Source organism: Folsomia candida, unplaced genomic scaffold, assembly GCF_002217175.1.
Source record: "Folsomia candida strain VU population unplaced genomic scaffold, ASM221717v1 Fcan01_Sc014, whole genome shotgun sequence".
Taxonomy (NCBI): Eukaryota; Metazoa; Arthropoda; class Collembola; order Entomobryomorpha; family Isotomidae; genus Folsomia; species Folsomia candida.
In genome coordinates, this window is record NW_019091206.1 from 1,228,685 (window position 1) to 1,252,579 (window position 23,895).

General features: G+C 36.3%; 1 protein-coding gene across 2 annotated transcripts in view; it reads right to left on the minus strand.

Moving 5' to 3' along the window:
- Positions 1 to 206: 206 nt before the first annotated feature.
- The window catches only part of LOC110856073 (corticotropin-releasing factor-binding protein), a 33,023-nt gene continuing 9,334 nt past the window's right edge, over positions 207 to 23,895 (minus strand). The window contains exons 2-7 of one of the 2 annotated variants that reach the window (XM_035856693.1): positions 20,381 to 20,546; positions 15,644 to 15,804; positions 7,559 to 7,784; positions 6,837 to 6,982; positions 3,529 to 3,637; positions 207 to 1,971 (exon numbers count right to left, since the gene is read on the minus strand). In XM_035856693.1, the coding sequence (XP_035712586.1) occupies positions 1,826 to 1,971; positions 3,529 to 3,637; positions 6,837 to 6,982; positions 7,559 to 7,784; positions 15,644 to 15,804; positions 20,381 to 20,546 (954 nt within the window). In that variant the 3' untranslated portion in view covers positions 207 to 1,825. Of the gene's footprint in view, positions 1,972 to 3,528; positions 3,638 to 6,782; positions 6,983 to 7,558; positions 7,785 to 15,643; positions 15,805 to 20,380; positions 20,547 to 23,895 lie in introns of both variants that reach the window. The other variant, XM_022104514.2, reaches the window with a different exon arrangement.

Sequence of the window (23,895 nt, forward strand, 5' to 3'; positions counted from 1 at the left end):
AATGTAAAGACAAAATTTGAAATAATTCCTGCTCCGTTTTATGAATTTGCATATGTAATTAAATGAATCGTTCCTTAATAGCTGCATTTTGTCCCAGTTTTTTTTCGGAAATTTATTATATTGATTAATGAAAAGTCAAAATTTGAAAATATTCCTGCTCTGTTATGAATTTGCATATGTAATTAAATGAATCGTTCCTTAATAGCTGCTGTATTAAACTACATACTCCCAATTGTAATTTATTTCTTGATTCTTCTCACAAAGTATTTATTTACATTTATATATTATGATACTCTTAAAATCCCCACTTTTTACAATCCCGACCCCCTTTACGCTTTAATATTTCGCAAATTTCTTAAAGTCCATCAATCAACTCCAATTCGTTCAATTTTCATTTTGACATTGTTTTGTATTTCCCATGATGGGCATGCAAGTCATGTAAATAATTGATTTGTAAACTAATTACTAATTAATATTTAATCGATACAATAACCATCTGTGTAGATAATTTTTGATACAATATCATCTGGATTAGATGTACATAGGTACATAATTTTTATGACGTGAGAATAATAGGTGATTTTTCTAGACTTTTGCTAAACCTCCTTATTTACTCAAGTTGGCTTACAAATTTGGGTCATATGAAGAAGAGGAATTTCTGTATGGATATATGTACAGAGGGCAACATAGAAGTTATCTCATTCTCTTAAACTGGACATATTGTGTTGCAAATTTAATGGTAATTTGCTTTGATATTACTTAATACGACGTATGTATGTAGGAGTAACTTTTTCTGAAACTAGATACGAGTACATACACATTTTATGTATTATGGATGATGGATAAGTACTTGAGATGATAATCACTAATCACTCACTCACTGACAGGTTTACTTTGTACAATAAATACTCCGACATTCATTCATTCGGACAAAGTTTACTAATTTTTCTAGGAAATAACTAGTTTCTAACTAATTTCTACAAGTTTATGTAGCTACGTAAGTATGTATAGCGTTTGAAATAAGTGCTCAAGAAAAAAACATGCAATTAATAAGTACACCTTTTTCCAAAGGTATTCTAATTTAGTTTTTCAGCACCTTAAAGTTTACTTAATCTGTATGAATAATAATACTAGAGTAAAAATTACGCTATAATTTCAAGGGATAAGAACTAACCAGACTAAAATGTAAAGATCATAAACTTCTTAATTAAAATATTTATTTACAAGCTAAATAAACCCGCTTGCTTTACAGTAATTTTACTACACTACTTAATTAAATAATTAGTTAATTATTTACTACCAGTGACAAAAAGTCAACTTTTACTTTTTTATGCAACAATTTTCCAAAATGGTGGGGACCCCTTACCCGAGTTTTAAGTGATTCAGATTAATTTTTATTTTGGCGTTCACAATTTCGCCGATTAAATTACAGCTGAAAATAAATGTTTAATCAAATTATTTCAGAACCACAGACTCAAAAGTTGAAATATGTACACATTTCCACAAAATTAGGAAACCATAAATGGTAAATGTTTAATGTGTGAGAAAAATATGTGAACAATTATCACAAACGGTCAAATTTAATTAAGTGCTGAGATGCACATGCACTCCTAAATTTGGTTACATACATAAGCTGTCCCACTAAATAAAATAAATTGAGGGTACAATTTTCTAGTATGTGTAATTAAATAAATCTGAATTCTAATAGGAACTACGCCGCTACTAATGCTTTAAGGTTATCACATGTCAGCTTCATTACGAGGAATAAAACAAGTCCGGCCAAACGATAATCTTCTGTCTCCCCGGAAGGAAGAAGGAAAAAAGGTTAAGCTATGTCGCAGATGAAGCTGGCATTTTCTAAATCGTCAATCTCCGCCCGTCTCACTTCCGCGATGATTTTGTTGTAATATTTCCCACTCGAGACCAGACGCAGGGTCGTCATGCCACAAAACACCGTCGTGTATCCGCCTCCTGTAGGAGAAAGAAGAAGAATGAGCATTTTTTAAACCGAGACAGCAATCTTATCGTTAGTAATCCGCAGCATGGTTCGAAAAAACGCAGAGTTTTAATTAAAAAATAAGGACCCATGGGTTTTAATGGAGTTTTTGGGTTTTACTAAGCAATACACTCCACAAAAATTTTTCGCAACTGTTTAAAATTTAATTCATACAAATCCACTTCAAGAATACATTTCAAAAATTGCATATTAACGAAAATAACTGCTTTAGCTGCCATGTAAGAACTCATAAGAGATGTTTTAAACTATTAGAAAGTAGTTTAAGATAAAAGTTAAAACCCAAATAAAACCCACTTAACCTTGTAAACCCCAACAGGTTTTATTCATTTGAACCCCATTAAAACCCCCAAAAAAAACCCCAAAAAAACGCAACCCAATAAAACCCTGGGTCGGAGGAATACCCTAATCCGAAGCAGGTTGGATGATTTACTTCTTTCACCCACCCACATTCATTCGACCACTTTAATAAGAAAGGGAAAACCGAGCTGGGACAATAAATTGGGTCGGATTAAGGAGGAGAAAGTTGTGGTAGGTTTGTGTTCCACTCTAGAAAGAGGAATTGTGTTGCACGTAATAAGGGTCAAATTTCAATGTGCATCTAGTAAATGGCCAATTTTCGAAATTTAGCATCATTTGAGACTATGACCGCTCTGTTTATTCCCTCATTTTAATAAGGAGCTGGTAATATATCTAAATTGGGTCGGATTAAAGAGAAAGTTGCGGAACGTTTGGGTTTCACTTGAGAGAGTGGCTTGCCCACAACAAGGGTCAAATTTCAATGTGCATCTTGTAAATGGTTAATTTTTGTGGGTGTAAATGTTTTTAAGCATCATTTTCAACTACGAAAATTTATAGGAGAGATTTACATACGCAATTTTGTTTCATTTTCTCCACATAATTTGAAATCACGTGCATCTATAAACTACTTCAGCCCACTCGGTCGCAAATTCCCGAAGGATGCGTATCGAAATTCAGCCCTTATTATGTTACAGAAGGGTGTTTGACATCTTTCACTCGGTGGGAGAGAGAGACGGGTTAATTCGACACGGAAAGGATATCAAGTTGGGAATTTATCTCTCCTTGGAGGCAAGCTTAGCAATATTGCGTGGCAATTGTGGGGAATGACACCAGTGGCCGCGGAAAGGTGAGGAAGCGTGGGTGGGGACAGAGGGACAATGTCCCTACGATTATTCGATGTCCCCGTCATCTTATATAATTCCCTCCTTCCACTATTCTACAATGTTAACGTCCCCAGATGTCCCCACAGCTTCCGCGGCCACTGCTCAGGACCATGTAGGTGTACTTATCTGTACCTTACTCACTGATTCACGACCAGTGGCCGCGGAAGGGTGTGGAGCGTGGACAGAGGAACAATATCCCCAATGCATCTTATACATATAAACCCCTCCCTCCTTTATCGTACCACTTTTATGTCCCCCGATGTCCCCACACGTTCCGCGGCCACTGAATCACACTCGTCGTGGGTGTATAAAAAAATAAAAAGCTCTTACTTGGATGGTTCTGATGACCGCAAAACTCGTCGATTAATTCCATTTTAGAAGTGTCCAATCCAGAAGAACCACCAATTTGGATGTAATCCTCCAATCCCATCTTCTCACACTGCAAAAAATTACGAAACAAAACACCCCAAATGTTAAAAAATGGCAATCTTTACACAAAAATCGGAAACATTTAGATTTTTGAGAAGAAGTGATGTGTAAATATTAGTGTAGAACTTGAAGAAGAAGAAGGAATAAAAGCTGAAAAGCGTGATTTATTTGATGGAGAAAAGGTTAGTTTAGTTTTTCATGCTACACCAAAATTAATTAAATGAAGTGCATCAAAAATTAGCAATCAAGAAAAACAGATCTTGATTTTAGTATGATTGGATTTGAATTTAATCTAATTTTGGATCATGCAATAGTCAAAATGGCGTTTTTTACTACATCTTCTTGACATCTGCACACTATCAAAATTAACCAAATGTCATTCTCCCCCCGTCACTCGATCCGATTGAAGAAGCGACTAAATGTAAATGTCAACTTGATTACGGTTACGCGGCCAGCGTCACAAGAATCGTATCGTTTTCATGTTTATGTTTATTTTTACGAGCCTGATTATGATCCACTGTATGAGACGAATGCAGATGATTTTAAGGGGAAGGATAACTAACAACTTAAGTTTCCGAGTTGCGTAATATGTCGTGAATGAAATGTCGGTTTGGTCTGGTTTTTTAAGGGGGACGCCGTTTCCCTTCTTCTTAATGAGGAGGACAGGGTTTGGTACATTTTTTGCAATTGCCAAAAGGGCCTTCTCCATTTTGTGTCAATTGGCAAAGGGGCCAAGTCCACTTTTGGGGGGTACTGAGATTTTAGGGTCAATAAATTCTACAGAATTTTCTGAACAAGAAAAGTCCAACCAATTTTTTTTAGAAAATTCGGAAACTTCCTAAATAAGCTTTTGAAACGAGAGTAATTGAGGTGCATATAACACGTTAATCTCTGATTCCGAAGCTTTTTTGGTATGCTGTAATTCTGCACCTGGTGCAAAAAAACTGCAAGAAAAATGCGCATCTAGCCATCAGCCACGCGCCGTATGAAGAACTTACAGCGGTGGAAAGTGGTTTCTTACGCTCTTATTGCCTTTCTTGCAGGTCAAACTAGGCTGAAAAATACCACTTTCTCCCCCTTATTTCTTCCAAGTGGTTACTTTTCCGCGTTTTTTTTTGCAAGTTTGCTACATTTTTTTGCACCGAAAAAAAGCAATAAATGCGAGGTGCACGAAACTATAAGAAATGTGCGCCGCATGAAGTTTAGAGTCGGGGCGTCGTTTTTTAGGCCTTTTAAGATGGCCTTATAGATTTGTCAAGATGTCTGTCTGTCCGTCCGTCTGTAGGCACGATAACTCTCTTTAAACAAAAGCTATCGACTTGAAATTTTGCATGCTTCATCTTCGGGTAAAAAGTAAGGATGAGTTCGGAGATGGGCATGATCGCTCAAGTGGTTGGCCGGTGGGGGTCTTTTCCACCCAAATGTGTTGCCATTGACTACCAAGATGACATTAATGCCATCTTAAAAGGCCCCACAAAGTTGCTTGGAGTAGGTTTTAAGCCTTGCATTTCTCCCAGGTCAAAACATGTCCCTACAAAAAACCACTTTCTTCCCGTCATTTCTTGCAAATGCTTAAGTACTTTCACCCGAAACACTGGAGTCGGATTTGCTTGGCAGATGTGCATGCATACATATAAAAAACGATGTCCTTTTAATCAAGCATGTTTGATGGAGATAAATTGCCCCCCAAAATGTGAGAACTTTCACTCTCATTTGCGTCACATGACGTGACGCGACACGAAACGTGGTGACATCAAGGCGTCGGATTATTACTAGGTGGACGTGGACGTGGACCAAAAAACCCACATATTTAGAGGAGGAGGAGGACGCAATTTCGTGATGAATGTGGGCACGGGGAGATTTATGATGTGATTATTATCTCGTGTCGTGTTACACGGTTTGCAACACAAGTGAGTAAATAAACCAACAAGTGAATCCTAACTAAACCAGGTTTGTGGTTTATTAGATGTAAATTCTGAACTACTGAATTCTGACACCTAAACTCCCACGGTGCGCTTTTCCCCCACGTCATCGTCGTAAAGGGAAGAGTGAAAGTTTAGTTTGTGGGAAATCGGGGGTATGTTTGAGGCTTAATTATTTCGTATTCTCCATAAAACTGTGGGCAACCAGTCCACGTGCAAATTATGGTAGAGAGAAACCCGTGCAAATATGGATATAATTTAAATGTCGCAAATTTGCCAAAATTTTACACTTTTTCAAATTTACTGGAAATTTACTATCTCCTCTTCGGGTACAAATTTCCTCCCCAAAATGAAGTAACAAACAATTATTCGGATGGAATTAGTGAGATATTTGCATCCGAAGAGGAGAAAAGTCGACAAATTTTATACTTTCCAAATTTACTGTGCGTTTTCTCCTCTTCGGATGCAAATATCTCTGCCAAACGTGCCAATTGGGAGATCGCGTCTTTCGCAAATTTCATGCTAATTAAATTTGTGATGGATTTCCACTAATTTGCTCAAAATCGGATCGGGAGACCTCCATTGAAAGTCCCAATTTCGAAAATCGGTGTACAATTTTGTGAAATTTGTGTGATACGACAATTCGGAAAAAATTTCTAACGGTCTGTAAAATTGGTGACAAAACTATGAAGATTATTATTTACAAATTATTTGTCAATAGTTGGATAATCTTAATATGTTAAACAACACATCGAACATAAAAATTTTCAGAATCGGTGTCAAAATTAGTCAACCTTTTTTTACAACCTGTTGGTTTTGTTTCTGGTAAAATTTGTCATTTGTACAAGTTACAATCAATCACACCCTCCAACTTTTGTGAATTCACGTGCAAATTGGTTCAATGAGAAAAACATGCAGAAATTGTCATACATAAATATTTTAAGGAGCGCATGCATTTGCAAAAATTGTAAAAAATAGAGGATGTCCATCATCGCATTTTTAAGGTATATTACAAACGGAGAGAGGTTCGTGGACAGTTCAAATCCATTCTGCAGCTTTTCCTGGAAGAATCTATCATGCCAACACTTTTCATATTTCTCTTAAGGGTCGCGCATATGTGGGGGTTAAAATGGGGTCACGAGGTCAGGGGTGGTATTTTTCTCAAGGGACGCGCATTTGTGGGGGGTCACGAGGTCAAAGGGGGGGACCATTTCCTAATGCGGTGTAATATACCTTATGGTAGCGGGCAGAAGAGACAACCCTCCTGTGCGGGGAAGGGTACTTTACTTGAGAGGTGGTCGCCATCTCGCCCGCGCTCATCCACAGCACGCGCACCTTGGCGTCAAACAGCGTCGTCAGCGAACAGTTCGACCGTCTCCCAAAGTTCTCCAGCTTGTACACCGCCTCCAAATCTTGCACCAGGATGTTGCACGCTGCAGGGAAAAACTCGGTTAGATTTGTGACCCATTAAACTTGATGATTGACCAAAATCGTCACATTTTTAGTCATTTCTCCTCTCTGGGAACTTATTTCAAAATTTTGGACGGCAAATATGTAGAATAGGTCGTTCCCAATTTAAAAAAAATATACACTCTAGATTTTGACGAGTGATACAGATTTATTTCTCAAACGTTGTCCTCAATTGTCCCAACTTAACGTATGACAAAACCATTACATTTTTAAGGATTTCTCAGTTATTGGAATTTATTTTAAAATTCTGACAAGCAAATTTGTAGAGCAGGTTGTTACCAATTTTTCAAAAATATACACTCCAGATTTTGACACTTTTTGAAAGAGGAAATCTCAAGTTTAAGAAGCCTTCAGAAAAATTGAAACTCATCGAAACTGGCTCAAAAAACTCAACGCCATTCCGTTAATCAACTCACTGACTACGAACTTGTCGTTCAAAATTTTAAAATAAATTCCCAGAGGGGAGAAATGATTAAAAATGTGATAAATTTGACGATTTTGAATAAAAAATTATGGGAATTTTAAAGTAATTTATTTACGGGTTGGATTTTGCACGTGTCGAACCCTGATGGAGAAGCCTTGTCCGTACGCCGGGACGCGGTACTGGATCAGGGCCGCATTTTGTGAGGAGGTGAAAGTTCTCTGGAGCTGTTGGGAGGGGGAGGAGGAGTCGATGCAGACGTCCTGGAATCGCGAGGCCGTGTCCTTCTCGTGGTCCAGTGGGCTCGGAAACACCTCGCCGTTCAATTCCCATCCGTCAACGACCTGTTATTCAATTTGGAAATATTTAGGTTTCTGGGAAAATTATTTTGGAATTTTATTAGCAAAAATTTTGCAATAAAGTAGTAAGTTCATCCGTCAACACCCGTATGTATAATTCAATTTGGAGAAGAGAAAATAGTATAAATTTCGGATATATTTAGATTTCTGGGAAAATTATTTTGGAATTTGATTAGCGAAAATTTTGCAACAAAGTAGCAAATAAGTTTTATGATAAATAATTTAGGGAAAAAAGTTTGGGAAAAATTTAGATTTCCAGGAAATTTATTTTGTAATCTTAGCCAAAATATTTTGTAAGAAAATATAATAAGTTAGATGATAATTAAGAGAATAATACAAGGTTTTTGGGCACATTTAGATTCCCAGGAAAATTCTTGTGTAATAATTTGGCAAAAATTTTGTAAGAAAGGATGCATGTCGTACATTTAATGATGACTCTGGATATATTTAGCTTTCCAAGAAAATTATTTCGTAATTAAATTGTGTAACAAGGTAGTAAGTTTAGTAATAATTTGGGAAGAAAACAGGACAAGTTTCTTGGGCACATTTAGATTTCCTGGAAAGATATTTTTACCAAGTTCGATGAACCTGTCAAGGTAAAAATTTGTTTATTGAATACTTCGTGCGGTGGTTAGTTAGTACGTATTGCGTAAAAGTAACGCGATATGGACAGTGGCCGCGGAAGCTGTGGGGATATCGGGGACATTGCCATTGTAGCATTATTATTAGCGTTATCAGCGCCATTATAGCGAGAAGGGAGGCGTTTATATAACATGGGGAGATTCAGATGCGGACATGCAACCGTGGGGACCATACCTGTTCACTTTCATTCATTTGAGTGATTATGATGGTGAATGAAAATGAATTTCCTGTGATTTGAATGAAAATGAGTGAAATATTCCGTCATTTCAGATGAATGACTGTGAATGAAAGGATTTTTCACTCTTTCATTTTTCACCCTATGCTTAATACATGATGCGAAGTAAGAAATGAAGTCAGATGAAGTGAAATGAAATGAATTTGAATGAGAATGACTGAATGTGAATGAAAATGTTCAATCAGAAATTGGGATGACTCACTTTTGAATGAAAACTAAATTTGTGAACAGTTATGATGGTATGGGACATTGCCCCTCTGTCCCCTCACGCTTCCGCGGCCGCTGGATATGGATGAGGCATGAGCAATATTTGCACATAATAGGATCTGATTAGTAACGAGATCTCGTGGTGAAAGGCTTCCTCCTCGTTCGTGGGAGGACGTCGCAAACTTTACAAATCACGACGACACAAAAGAAACAAATCTGTGGCGTACTAAAGAGAGAAAGTTTTATGAATGGGGAAGGAAATAAACAGGTAAAAAAACTTTTTATTATGTTAGAAAATACTTTCTCCGGAGTTGGAAAAGAAAGTTTTTTTAGTAATATCATGTTTTTTTGGGGGGGATAGGATACCAAAAGTAAGAGGATTTGCTCAGATTTACATGAATGCAAGATGTTTTATGTAAATATGAGATGAGACTTTTTGCGAATATGTATGCAAAATCTTGGTGGAGGACCAGATATTTTAAGTAGAATTGATTTTAAACGGATGTACGACTCGATGACTATAGTCTTCAAAATCTGCACATTTTTAATTATTTCTCCGCTCTGGGAATTTATTTTAAAATTCTGGACGACAAATTTGCATAGCAGGTCGTTGCCAATTTTTCAAAATATACACTCCAGATTTTGAAACATTTTGAAGGAGGAGATCTCAAGCTTAAGAAGCCTTCAGGAAAATTGGAACTGGTCGAAACTGGCTCAAAAAACTCAACGCCATTCCATTAATTAACTCACTAACTACAAATTTGTCGTCCAGAATTTTAAAATAAGTTTCCAGAGCCAAGAAATGCTTAAAAATGTGTTGATTTTGACTCTTTTGGTGATGCGTCATTCGTTAGCTTAATCCCAACATTATTTCAGGAAGCATTATATTCCGTGTATTCATGTAAATTATTTACGGGAAGATGAGTGAATTTAGGAAACTTTAAAACTCATTGTGGTTTTCCACGTGGTCTACTTTACAACAGTTCTCGTCTCTTCCCTTGATTGGATTGACGGGTGCCAGAAAGTTTCCCGGAAACGAAAATTGATGAGGAGACATTGTTACGGCAGGCAGACAAAATTTGGAAACTTTATCATTTTCCTAGCACCACCAAGTATGACCACGTGTGTACCAAACTTGTCATTGGAATTGGGTGAAAGTGTCTTTTGCACACAATTTGTATTTACATACACGACGTAAATAAGTAGGTCATGGGAACAAGGGCATTAAATCGGTAAATATTACCAAGGATGAGTTTACACCATTTGCATTTGCATATTTGTTTAAACAGTTGTGCAAAATGATGGCGCAGCAAGTTGTGATCTAACAAGGGACACTCACGACCTGTGGTTTGAGTTCAGCGTACCCATTATGTTTTTTAGAATCTACTAGGACCCCTGATGAAGGATTCATTCATATTTCCGTGTAAAACTCATATTTGGCCCAATGGCGTGGCGCCAAACTTAAAAATTTGCATTTTCGACCAATTTCAAACCCCCATAACTTTTGCAGTTTATGTCGGATTTTAAAAATTTTATGCTTAAAATGATCAGAAAAGTCGAAATTTTAGAGAAAAAAATAAAAATAAAAAAATTTTTGAGATTTTTGAGATATTTTTAGCATTTTTTCGACGAACCCGAAATTTCGAAATTTTGCAAAAAGTTAAAAGTGATAATTTTGAAAAAAATTTCATAGAATATGTAAGTTGAACAAAAATTTTGAAAATCCGTCCAGGATTTCAAAAGTTATGGCGGGTTTAACATGAAAAACCGTCAAATTTGGCGAATTTGGCGCCACGCCATGGCGCCAAATATGAGTTTTACACGGAAATATGAATGAATTCTTCATCTGGGGTCCTAGTAGATTCTAAAAAACATAGTGGGTACCCTGAACTCAAACGACAGGTCGTGATTGTCCCTTGTAAGATGCTTGAAACGATTAGACGATAAATTGCTGAATTGGTTCCAGAAGATCTACATAACTTCAAATTAACACTGAACGTCATAATTTTCTGAATCGGTGTAAAAATTAGTTGAATTTTTTTGCTTTGCTTTTGGTGAAATTTGTCATGTTCTTTTTTGCCATGAGACGAATTTGAGTTATGCAATGAGAATTTTTGCTAATTCTGTTTTCCATATAAGTACTTCTCACTTGGAACAAGTAGACGATAAATTATGTACTTCTTCACGGAATCCGACACATCTTTTGTTTTTTGAAAAAAAAGCACTAAACGTCACACTAAACGTCACAATTTTCAAAATCGGTGTAAAAATTTATCATTTTTTTTGCCATGAGATGAATTCTAGTTATGAAATTTTTGCAAATCCCCTATTCCATGTACATAGTTGTTAAATGGCATCGACCGCATCGGATAAAGTGCATAACATAAGTGACTTCAAAAACTAGTAGACGATCAATCACGTCAAACCAATACATCTGTCCAACTTCAAAGTTGCACTGAACATCAAAATTTTCAGAATCGGTGTAAAAATTAGTCAAACTTTTTTTTTACAACCAGTATTGGTTTTGTTTTTAGCATACCATGAGATGAATTTTAGTTATACAATGTCCTAATTTTTACTAATTCGTAATAGACAATCAATTACTTCTTCACGGACTATGACACATCTTTTCAGCTTCAAATTAACACCGAACGTCACAATTTTCAGAAATGGTGTACAAATTAGTCAAACTGTTTTTTTACAGTTTTGTTTTGGTTAAATTTGTCATCTATTTTTTTTACCGTGGAATGAATTTTAGTTGTACAATGTTGCCCTAATTTTAGCTAATTCGCTAAATTCCATAAACTTGTGAAATGGCACCTTGTACTCGTAACTAGCGGAGAAAGTGGTTATTTTGTGCGTGCGTCATATCATTCTTGACATTTGCATTGTGTCGTTGTCTCCTCCTTGCCTCATTTCATTTACGGTATCGAATTGCACGCCAAGAAAGAATAGGTCGGCTTGTTCATAAGAAAAGAAAGCGTGGGCGTGGGTGGAATGGAATGCTGTCAAACTAATAATGAAGCCAGATAGGAATTCTAATAATGTGAAAAATTAGGGGAATGTCGCCATTGTCATTATTACATCGTTATTTTTGGTGTGTTATTTATGTAATCGAACCATAAAATAACCATGTAATCGTACCATGAAAAATTTTGCATGCTAGTCGACAAGATTGTGAAATGCAGTGGCAAGTTTTGCAATGTCGATTGTATGGATAATTTGTGAGAAAGACTGAAAAGGGCAAAATACCGTTTTAGTTTTTTCTACTTATATTTAGAAATTAAAAAAAAATAATGGCTAAGAATTCATAATAGACTGTGGATCTAATAAACTGCCAATTTTTGCTAACTAAAAAATTGGTTTTGAAATAAATTATTGTGAAATTCCGTTGGAGGTATTGCAATTTCTATTGTATGAATAATTTCTGAGAAAGAATGAAAAGGGTAGGCAAATAATTGGTTTAGTTGTTTTCTATATTTAGAAATTTACCAAAGTTAACCGTTTAAAACAAACGGTTGGTCAAAAGTTCCTAAAAAATGTGGGTCTAATAAACTGCTAATTTTTGCATGTTAAAAAAAAATTTTGAAATAAATTCATAGCCAGAAATGTCTTTAAAAAATTTGGATCTAAAATATTTATTTTTTAAAGATATTTGAAGACATTTCTGGTTATGAAATTATGTTTCAAAAATTTTAGCATTTTTTGCATTTTTAAAACAGTTGGATCTAAAATATTACTTTTTAAAGACATTTCTGGTTATAAATTTATTTCAAAAATTAATTTTTTTGTTCGAGTGAAAGTTGTGTTTTATTCATGGTTAATTTTTTTGTGGGAGAAAGAAAACGAGAGAAACTTTAACTTTCTCTTTATTCTGGATGATTGATCAAGCGGAAAATTACCAGGTTTTTTTACCTACCTACGTCATTTCGCATAATAAATACATGCATAATCAAATATGAGAACTTTTCCTCCCAGATCGACACACGAAGGCGTAAAAAATATTGATGTTTCCCATAAAAAAAATCAACGATCCATGGCATGTCCGTCAAAATCAGGGGGCGGATATGTATTTTTTTAATCGCTGAAATATGTATTTAGTATTTGAGATAAAAAACGCCAAAATATTTGCGAAATATGTACGAAAAAAAAGTTTTACAAAATTTATATTTCTGAATATAAGACGGATTTTTTGAACTTCATTTTCTTCTATGCAAAAATTTTGTCATAACGTTTAATTATTTGTAAAATCCAAATTTTGCTTTATGGCGTTAAAATTTACAAAATATATTTATTTTTCAAATATGTAAAAGATTTACGAATTTTTCAAATAATATAAGAAATATTTATTATGGCTGAAACCTATTTATATAAATCTGTAAAAATATGTATAAATATTTTGAAACTTTTGAAATCCATTAAAATTAAGGAAAAAAATAAGTTGTACAAAATTTATATTTCTGAATATAACCTTCAAGATTTTTTGTACTTCAATTTCTTTAAGCAAAATATCTTTTCCTAATGTTTAATTATTTATGAAGTCTAAATTTCGTTTTATGGCGTTCAAGATTACAAAATATATATTTTTTGCAAAATAAAAGGAAAATATTTTCGTATTTTTTCGTATTTTCGTATTTGAAAAATACGGAAATATTTAAATGGCTGAAAACCTATTTACAAATCTATAAAAATACTTATAAAAAATATTTTCAAATTTTTGAAATCCATAGGAATTAGGCAACACACCCACAAAATTTGAACTTCCATCCTCATCAAATGAAAAACTTGCAAATAAATACATAAATATCCGCCCTCTACTCATAACAATAGTGAAGAACAAAACCAAGCCACCCACGCTCCGAATTGCGTTGCGTATGCAAAAAAAAACATAATCAAATAAAGAAAATCAGCTCGATATTTCGATATGTCAATGCCATTCGTGAATGCGTGCACGCCTCTTGACGATCTAACTCTTTGATCGCCGACTTTTGGAAACTTTTGATAAATTTCACCACGTAATTTTAGCTGTCTAGACAAAGTTAGAGAAGTTTGATGATAACGTGGACAATCGCGTTGCCTGGCTGGCAGGTTGGTCGTGGGTGGACAATCGTATCAAATTTTGGTAAATAATGACAACCCTTTTTGCATCAAAGATAGCCTTGTTTTTAAAAGTGACGTGCTACCCTCCTATCCGATTTCTCATCGGGCAGAGTAGAGGAAACTTTCGGTATATATGAATACATACTATGTAATAATGTGGTTCTGCTCAGTGGCCGTGGAAGCTGCGGGGGCATGTGGGGACAGGAAAATTGTAGAATAGGAAGGATTTATATAACATGGGGAGATGATGGGGACATTGTCCCTCTGTTCCCACACTTCCGCGGCCACTGCATCATGTACATACATTTGAGTAGCCTGAATTCTCCCAGTGGCCGCGGAACCCGTGGGGACATTAACCTTGTAGAAAAGGGACATGTTTATATAAGATGGACAAGTGATACGGACATCGAACAACCGTGGGGACATTGTCCCTGTATCCCCATGCTTCCGCGGCCACTGGTCCAGCTCTATGTAATAATGCGATGGTGGATACTTTGTCAAAGTGGGTGAGTGAAAGTTTTGTAACGTGATATGCACTGTTGTGTTGCTGCACAAAAACAAGGGCACGCCTACGATTTGACAGTAATGTATGTAACATGTGGTTTTTGTCAAAGAACTACATACATTAAACTAGTTGCTTGCAGACTTTTTGAGGGGGGAATGGAAACGTATGGAACGTTTTTGGGTCAAGTTTTTCATTGCATTTGTTCGAGATCATACTTATGTATGAACCATGAACTAGATAGATGCAGATGCACATGTGTACTTCAGTTGGTGGGAACGTGTAGTGGTTTTGGATGATGATGAAGTTGAATCCCAAGTTGATGGGATTGATGATATCTTGCTTGATGGATGGATGCCAGGATGTTGCTTTTAGTTATTGTGTCAGCACACAATTAGGAATGACTTTCCCCCAGGGGGACAAATCTGTAACGTGACATACACTCCGTGCAGATATCCGGTGTATGTAAAAGCAACAAGTTGTATTCAGAAATTTGTGAATACTTGACACATATTTTGATCGAAAAAGTCTTGAAAACGGGGGCAAAATTTACTGTTACATGAAAGATTATGCAATTCACATTAACTGATTTCTCTATTTCAATAAGTTGTTTCCAAAAATTGGTGAATACATGACACATTTTCTGAGCGAGAGTCTTAAAAATGGGGACAGAATTTACTGTAATATGGCAGATGTTGCAATGCACGTCAATTTTCTCTTTCTCAACAAGTTGTATCCAAAAATTTGCGAATAAATAACCTATTTTCTGACGTATGCAGATTAGGAGAAAGTCTTAAAAAAGCGGGGGCACAATTACGTGTTTAAGATTACGAAATGCGCATCAACTTTCTCCTCTTTCCTTGCATAACAATTAATGTGACAACTACTTGATATGCCAATCGTGTACACAATACAATTCAGAAGGTGGGGAAGGAACGAGGGCGGTGATTAAATCTCTGTGAATGCGTACATAATTCCTTTGAAACCTGGAATGACTTGTATCTATTGTTCGGTGACTCACGGCACGAGTCATTAGGTCATAAATGACGTAAATTCCGACAGGTTTTACTCGGTCAGGGTGGTGGCCGGAGCAATGTCATTAATCAAATTATAGGGCATGAAATATGTCAAAATCGTAATAATAGTTGTGCTTCTTACGCTGATAAGTCCTTTGTCCTGGCATCGGACGTCGATGTAGTCCACGTGAATGACGATGGCTTTGTCCGGGTCGGAGACCAAGTACAGCCCGCAAACTTGGTCACTGCCTCCGCGAGACTTGAAGTGGTAGACGCCCTCTTCCAGAGTGATCTTTACGCATTCTGAAAATATAAATTGAGAAATTTCCAGAAATTTGTCAATTTAAGTTTTTATAAGAAGTTCTTAAAAAATGGGTAAAACACTCAATTTATGAAAATCGGCCTGGATTTTTTTTAGTGAGGTGTGCAGAACACAAATTTTGACGTTCATTACATCGTTAGGACATGTACGTTCATTGATGATGATTGCATAAAGTTCAAAATTGCGAATAAAAAAAATGTGCCAATTCCGAGGCAGGATTTCATCATACATATGAAAATTCTTTAAAAGACGGACAAAACTAAGGTTGCAGACTGGCCGGAATTTTAGTGACCCGTGGAGAAAACACATTTTGACAGGGATCATGATAATTGATAGATAATTGCGTAAGGTTTTAGATTTTTACTGAACACAAATTTGACCGTTATGACAGGTACGTTCATTCGTGATGGTTGCATCAAGCTCAAAAATTGACAATCGAAAAATTTGTTAGGTTTTCATAAAGTTACCGCTTGGCTGGAGTTTTAGTGACCCGTGCAGAGCGCACATTTTGGCAGGGATCACATGACATTCGTGATGGTTGCATAAGGCTAAAAATTTGTGAATTTAGGTTTTCATCAATTAAGTCATGGGATGCAAAATCCTTTCGTAAACGGGTAAATTTGCAAAGGTCGGGGTTTGAACGTACAGAACACACATTTTGACAGGAATTACGACGATTGATGGATACACATTTGTGATGACTGCATAAAGCATAAAATTGCGAAATTTGTCAATTTCAATTTAAGTCTGTCATATGGAAATTTTTTCCTTTGAAAACAGACAAAACTAATTCACGAACGTTCGACTGGTAGGATTTTTAGTGTCCCATGGAGACCACACAGTTTGACAGGAATCATGATGATTGGTGACTGCATAAAGGTTATAAAAAAGTGGGTTTTATTACTGACTGGATTTTAAGATTTATTCTGATTACTCATCCTCACATGGGTGCGTGGGTGGTAGATTCAGTGGCCGCGGAACGGTTGGAACAGAGGGGAAAATATCCCCCCGTTATTCGATATCCGCATCATCTGCCCATCTTATATAAATACCACCCTCCCCCATCCTACATTGTAAATGTCCCCTAGATGTCCCCACGGCTTCCGTGGCCACTGGATGAATATGCCGATTTTTGTGACACTGGGTGAAAGCAGCGGTTTCTGCCCCCATGCAGCATGCAGCACTACTTTCTTTCTTATTAGACATTCTTGTCAAATTGAACTTAACACCTCCTCCTGGGAAAGAGACAGCTTGTGCTCTCCAACAACTCAAAATGGATTTCGCTCTGAATAGAATAGAATAAAGAACAATTGAGACTTTTGCCTTGCATGCATACATCGCATCCAAATTGCGAATTCTTTGCCCTCATCTTCACCCGAGGTCTCCCATCCCAGAGTATGCTCTCCGATTTTTACCAACTTTGTCTCAATCGATCACAAATTTAATTAGCACGAAATTTACAAGTGAATAGAAACTTTTTTTCTCAAATTGAACAATTCATTCTTCAATTAACAACCTGATACTTATTGTACAAAATTTCATTTTTCCTATAATTATTTTTCTGGCGTTTATATTTCACATTTTTGTCAACATTGCAAAAATACTTTTCTTCTTATTTGATGCTTCCCGATCTCCCAACCCAATGGACACGTTTGGCAGAGATATTTGCATCCGAAGAGAAGAAAACGCGTCCTAAAGTCGACAAATTTTAAACTTTCCGAATTTCCTCCACGTTTTCTCCTCTTCGGATGCAAATATCTGCGCCAAACGTGCCCATTCGGAGATCGCGTCTTTCGCAAATTTTATCCTAATCAAATTTGTTCCCGATTTCCACTAATTTGCCCAAAAATCGGATCTCATCCGCTGGGAGACCTCCATTCTTTTCGAATCATGAGATTGTTCCCTCTTTGCCGTCATCATCAAGAAAAACAAAGAGTTTCAAGAGAAACAATATAATTGAACAAGTTTCTCTCCCTTGTTTGCTCAAATAATGGCTTTTCTCCCCGTTCAAAAAGGGTGTCAAGAGGAGGAGGAAATTCCAATTTCTTCTAAACCAACCAAATAACCAATCAAGAAAAGAGCAAAAACTTGATTACCTATTTAATTCTTTTCTTTATTGAAATTAATTTCAAACAAGGGAAACATTTTAAACACGTTTTTCCCATTTTGTTCCACTCTCCAAACACTTTTCGAGATTGGTTACATTCCGGGTTGACAAATGTTTTCTCAGGCGAGATTTTTCTCATCATAATGAAATGACTTTCTCCCAACCCACACCGACCGGCAGAAGCAGCAGCTTGGTGAGAATCAGCGTAGGTGAGAGAATTGAGAAGTGTATTTGGGTCGAGTGGATTTTTCTTGTGGGGGAGAAAGTGAAAGCATTCATGGAACGTGAAGAATCCTCGAGAAGAGAGAGAGCGGAAGCTACTTTTTGTCATCGTTTTGTCTGTCCGTCCGTTAACTAGAAGTGAAGGATTCTAGAGAGAGGATCATCTAATCGTTTGGTCTGTTTGTCTGTCCGTCCGTCCGTCCGTTATTTAAAAGTAAAAGTAAGGAATGTTCTAGAAGAAAGAGATAGCATCTTCTAATCGTTTTGTCTGTCTATCTGTCTGTCCCTTAGCAAAACAGATACCTCTCGAACGCCTCGATATATTCAAATTCAAACAGTATTTCCAATTTTATGTATGACCTAAATCGAGTTGAAAAATGGGGTCACTGAACTGAGGTCATGGTCAATGTGAACTTTCGAGCTTTTCGCTACACGCCAAATTGGACCTAAATTTACATGCTTGGTGATTCCAGTTGTTCTCCAGGAGTTACTAAAAATCCAGCCAGTCGAACGTTTATAAAATTACTTTCACTCGTTTTTTTAAAAGAATTTTAAAATAAATTTTAATCGCTTTCTTGCCGCTACTTCTTTACGTTCGTTTATGTCCAAAGTAAAGGTTTATTATTGTTATTAGTGTGGCAGTAGAGTATGTAGGTGGGCAAGCATCCACTTGACAAATTAATGTTTACACTGCTTTCTCCCCACATACTTAGGAGCACAATAATGCCTGAGGAGGAGGAGGAGGTGGTCGTCGTTTAGTGAGTTGAGTGAATGTTTAAGAGGAGAAAAAGAAATACAAAATTCGTGTGAACAGGCAAACGGGGACAAGTGGAAATCATGCAAGTATCTATCGCAATATGTATCACCCTAAGAAAACTGGTATTAAATCATTACCAGAGTACATATATGACTCTATACTGACACTGGTAATAACGTGCATTACTGTTTAGTAAAGTTGTGGTAAGGACACCGCTCAGAAACAAACTACTACCAATCCGGTAATAAGTTTTTACCAAATCAATATACCAGTACAGAGTAGGTATCTACACTCAAAATAAGGTAGTAATGAATCATTACCATGCGGAATGACTATGTGGCTCTACCACGTCGGTTACGATTTGTCGCAGAAATGGTAATAATAAGTTCAGGGAAATTCAAATTCATTACCAAATATTAATAAAGTGAATACCATTATGTATTAAATTTGAATTTCCCTGAACTTATTATTACCGTTTCTACGACAAATCGTAACCGACGTGGTAGAGACACATAGTCATTCCGCATGGTAATGATTCATTACTACCTTATTTTGAGTGTAAGTCTACCAGATTTTTAACAGTGTACACGAATTTTTGTCACTTGTCTCCCTCCGAAAATGTATCGGGAATGATGACATTCACCAAAAAAGAAGCGAGTATAACCTGGTTTACAACGTTTTAATGGGTTCTCATCACTCTTAAAGGGGAAGAATCGACTACTTTTCCACCACTTTTCCAGAACATTGTAGATAGAATGAAATAAACTTTTAGTGCGGGTGGAGAAAGCAGTGAAAGCACCATTATTTGTCTGTATCGATGAGATGAGATGAGAAATTTGGCACAATTGTATTCAGACCAGTCCACCCACTCGATATTTTTTATTGTGTGTGTGTGTGTACAGTAGCCGCGGAAGGGGTGGGGACATCGGGGGACATTAATATTGTAGGACAGGGGAAATGATGCGGACATCGAACTACCATTGGGACATTGTCCCTCTGTCTCGACACCCTTCCGAGGCCACTGGTCGTGAATGAGTGAGTGAGGTCCAGATAAATGCACCTATATGGTATTTAGCAGTGGCCGCGGAAGCCGTGGGAACATATAGGGACATTAAAATTGTAGGATAAGGGAGGGAGGGGTTTGCATAATATGGGAAGATGACGGGGATATAGAATAACCGTGGGGACATTATCTCTCTGTCCCCACATAGCCTTCCGCGGCCACTGTGTGTGTGTATCCAGTCGTGAGAAAATTTGGTGTTTTTTGTCATATTTTTTTTTAGTTTGACCGACTTACCATCGATAATGTGGGAGGTATTTTTTTTGGATGGGGAAAATTGGGTAATTTTTTATGGTATGTTGTAATTTTTTGGGCTTAATTACCATCGATAACGTGGAAGGTATTTTTTGAAGGGGGAAAATTGGGTACTTTTTTATTTTGTATTTTCGTAATTTTGCTTTTTTGGCTTACCGTCGATAACGTGGAAGGTATTTTTTTGGAGGGTCTGCTGCTCCTGGGGGAGGACCTGTTGGGGTAGAAGAATGTCTGAAAGTGGGAGTGGCACAGGGAGGCGGTGATTGTTGTTTTCAGACGCTGAGAGCAAGTCCAATGGGTCGATTTGCAGGGGGAAGGATTCCTACGGAAATAAGGACAAAAATTTTTTTAGAAATTGAGTGAGTTTGACGTCGATACAATTTTTGAGGGAAATTTCGCATCTTTAAGATTGATTTAGATACATTAAGGGGAATGGTAAATATGAGTTTCAGATTTTATGAATTTTGTGAATTTTTGCAAATTTTTGATTTTTTATGACATTGTAAATCTTATGAATTTCTACGATTTTGTGAATTTCTGTGATTTTTTTTTGTGATTGTATGAATTTCTTTATTTTCTGGATTTTTATGATTTTGTGAATTTCTGTGATTTTTTTTTGATTTTGTGAATTTCTTTATTTTCTGAATTTTTATGACTTTGTGAATTTCTTTATTTTCTGAATTTTTATGACTTTATGATTTGTCATTTTTCGAATTTTTGTGATTTTTTACTTGATTTATAAATTTCTGTGATTTTGTGAATTTTTGTGACTTTTGGAATTTTTGTGATTTTCTGAATTTCTGTGATCTTCTGAATTTCTGTGATCTTTTATGACTTAATGAATTTGTCCGTATTAGTATTCCTTAAAATAAGTGTTTTCACCCCACTCTCTTAGCTTATTTACCCCCAATTCCTTCCCCAATATTTATTTATTTTCCTTCCCGTAAATAATCCGACGGTTTTTCTAGGATATGCAAACTGCCGGAAGCTCATCATTCTTCTTTTGGGATCACAAAAGCTCAACGTTTCTGTTTTTCTGTGAACCCTTTATTTGATTTCTTTCCGCTTGGAAAGGGGGAATAAATGAGGAAGACAAAGTTGTGATTATGCCGGAAGGAGATGAAGTGACACATTTTGGCACAAACCTCCACACGTCACGTCACTCGTCCGTCACTCCATTTATTATTTTACTCAACCACAAAACCCGAAAAAGGAACAGACAGGAAGCATATCAAAGCTTGACATGCTTAGCGAAACATCAATTCATCTCCTGTGTAATGGGCTCACTTTTACTTTTTCCGCTCCTTTAGCACCGAGAAAAGTGAATCGTATACTTACTGCGATCAATTTGTCCGTCCGTCCGCCTGTCTATCAGCAAGATAACTGTAGAACGATTGAACTTTTAAAGTTCTGCGTTTGGAGATCTATACATCTAACTTTAAAGTAAGAGAAAGTTCGTTGAACTTTGCAGGTCAAAAGGTCACGACGCCAAGGTGATGTCAAAAATGTCGATTTTCTTCTTTTGGATCTACTTGTCCGTTTGTCTGTCCGGCAGTCAGCACGATAATGCTCGAATCAATCAACTTTTTTTAGTTCTGTTTTCGGATACATTTAATTTTAAAAGGAAGAGGGGGTTGGTTAGTTCAAAAGGTCACGACGCCACGGTGATAATGTAAAGGGCCAAAACTGTCGAATTTTTTGTTTTCACCGGTTTAGACGTATTTTGCTTCAGGGATTTCAGAAATCGTCATCATTTCGCCGTACATCGACCTATGTAGTGGCGAGGTCAGAGGTCATTAAATGTCGAAAAGTCAAAGGTGCTAAATTTTACCAGCAAATGATGCACCTCGAGCACTCCGTTTCCGCTAGTTTATTACCTCCGTTACCGGAGTTTATTGCCCACTAATCTCTGTTATGACTGATGGGATGGGACGTGCAATAAAGTTAATTTTGTGATATCTACAGGTACCACGACACGTCCTACTTTCACCAACTCGCTGAATTGCATGCAATTCAGAGTGAGTGACGCAACTTAATATTCCCCAGAAATCAATTACTCAATCAATTACCCAGTAATGTTGAAGGAGTGGGATTTTTTTTACGTGGGCAAAATTACCAGAATTTGTGCATAAGCGGCGCAACTGTCATATTACGTGTCATCAATTTAGCTAGTTTATTAGCTCACAAAAAGTATGTATAGCGTACCACACCCAGCCAATTCTGGGTAAAACGGTGGACGCACAAAGATAGACAGACAGACACGTCACGTCAGAAAAGTCAAGTCATTGGCAGATTCGGTTAACAAGATGAGTCGCAATTGTATGTGTACATACGGGTTATTCATTTACTGGTACGTAGAATTTGCGAGAAATTCTTTGTGCAAAAAAATTGTTTGTTTGGATAATGTAGAGAGAAAAACGTTTAAAAGACTTAATAATTTGCATTTCATGATACACAATAGTGTTAAAAAATACAAATTTATGTTGACTGTTGATGATTCGCAATTATGCACATTGCAATTGTATATAATATGCATTTAGTGGTACTTATATAGAATTTGCGAGAAAAACTGAAGGTTTTTTGTGCAAAAAATATTATTTGTTTGTATAAAGTAGAGAAAAAACCGAATCTTAATAGTTTGAATTTTATAATAGTTTTAAAAAAATACGAATTTATATTCCTAAGACGTAAAACAAGAATTTTTATTATTATTCAGTAATAGGGCAGATTCGGTTAAGAAGATGAGTCGCAATTATGCACATTGCAATTGTATGCATTCACTGGTAACGAGAAAAAGCGTAATTTTGTTTGCAAAAAAAATATTTGTTTGGATAAAGTAGAGAGTAAAAGAAAGTGTAGAACGTAAAAAAACTGAATCGTTTAAATTCTTTTTTTACGAATTCTATGATCAACAAAAGTACAGATTTTTGTTCCCAGGACGTAAAACAAGCCAAATATTTTTATTTTTGATCTCATTATTGCGCAAATGGAAAATCGAACTCGACATATTTAGTAATTAAGTTCTATGAGACCTTTTAATAATTTATCGCAAATAAATAATGCGTAATTTTTATTTGTGGCGTTTTGCAAAGAATTTTTAGACACAATTTTAAAATATTATGTAAAACCGTAGGTTATTTTCATGATTTTATTCATAAAATATTAAAATGTAAACTATTTTTCAAAATCGAAAAGAACAAATTTGATTATTAACCCTTTAACGTGTATGATTGATGACAAGAAAATGCATTAAATCGGGGACACTATAAGTATGTTGTGGTCATGGCGCGGGAGGAAAAATTCAGGAGTTTTTAATAAAACTAGAAAAACTGAAAAATCAAAAATTTAACATTGAGTTGTATAGGGAAATATGATATTTCCCTAAATTAACCGATCCGTAGGATAGGATCGGATAAATACAGGATCGGATCGGATCGGATTTGCTCGCTTTAGGATCGGATCGGCTCCCGGTTCTACTCGAAATCCGATACGATCCGATTCTAGGATCGTAGGATATCCGCGGATGATATGTGTGAGACACCTTGTGTCTATGGAAAAACTTTACCAGCTGCTTTTCTTTATTTATTGGAACGGTTTTTGGTGAGTTCATCACATGGCGTACATTACCCGAATGAGCCGAATTATCCTATTATTTTACACCAGTTATTTTT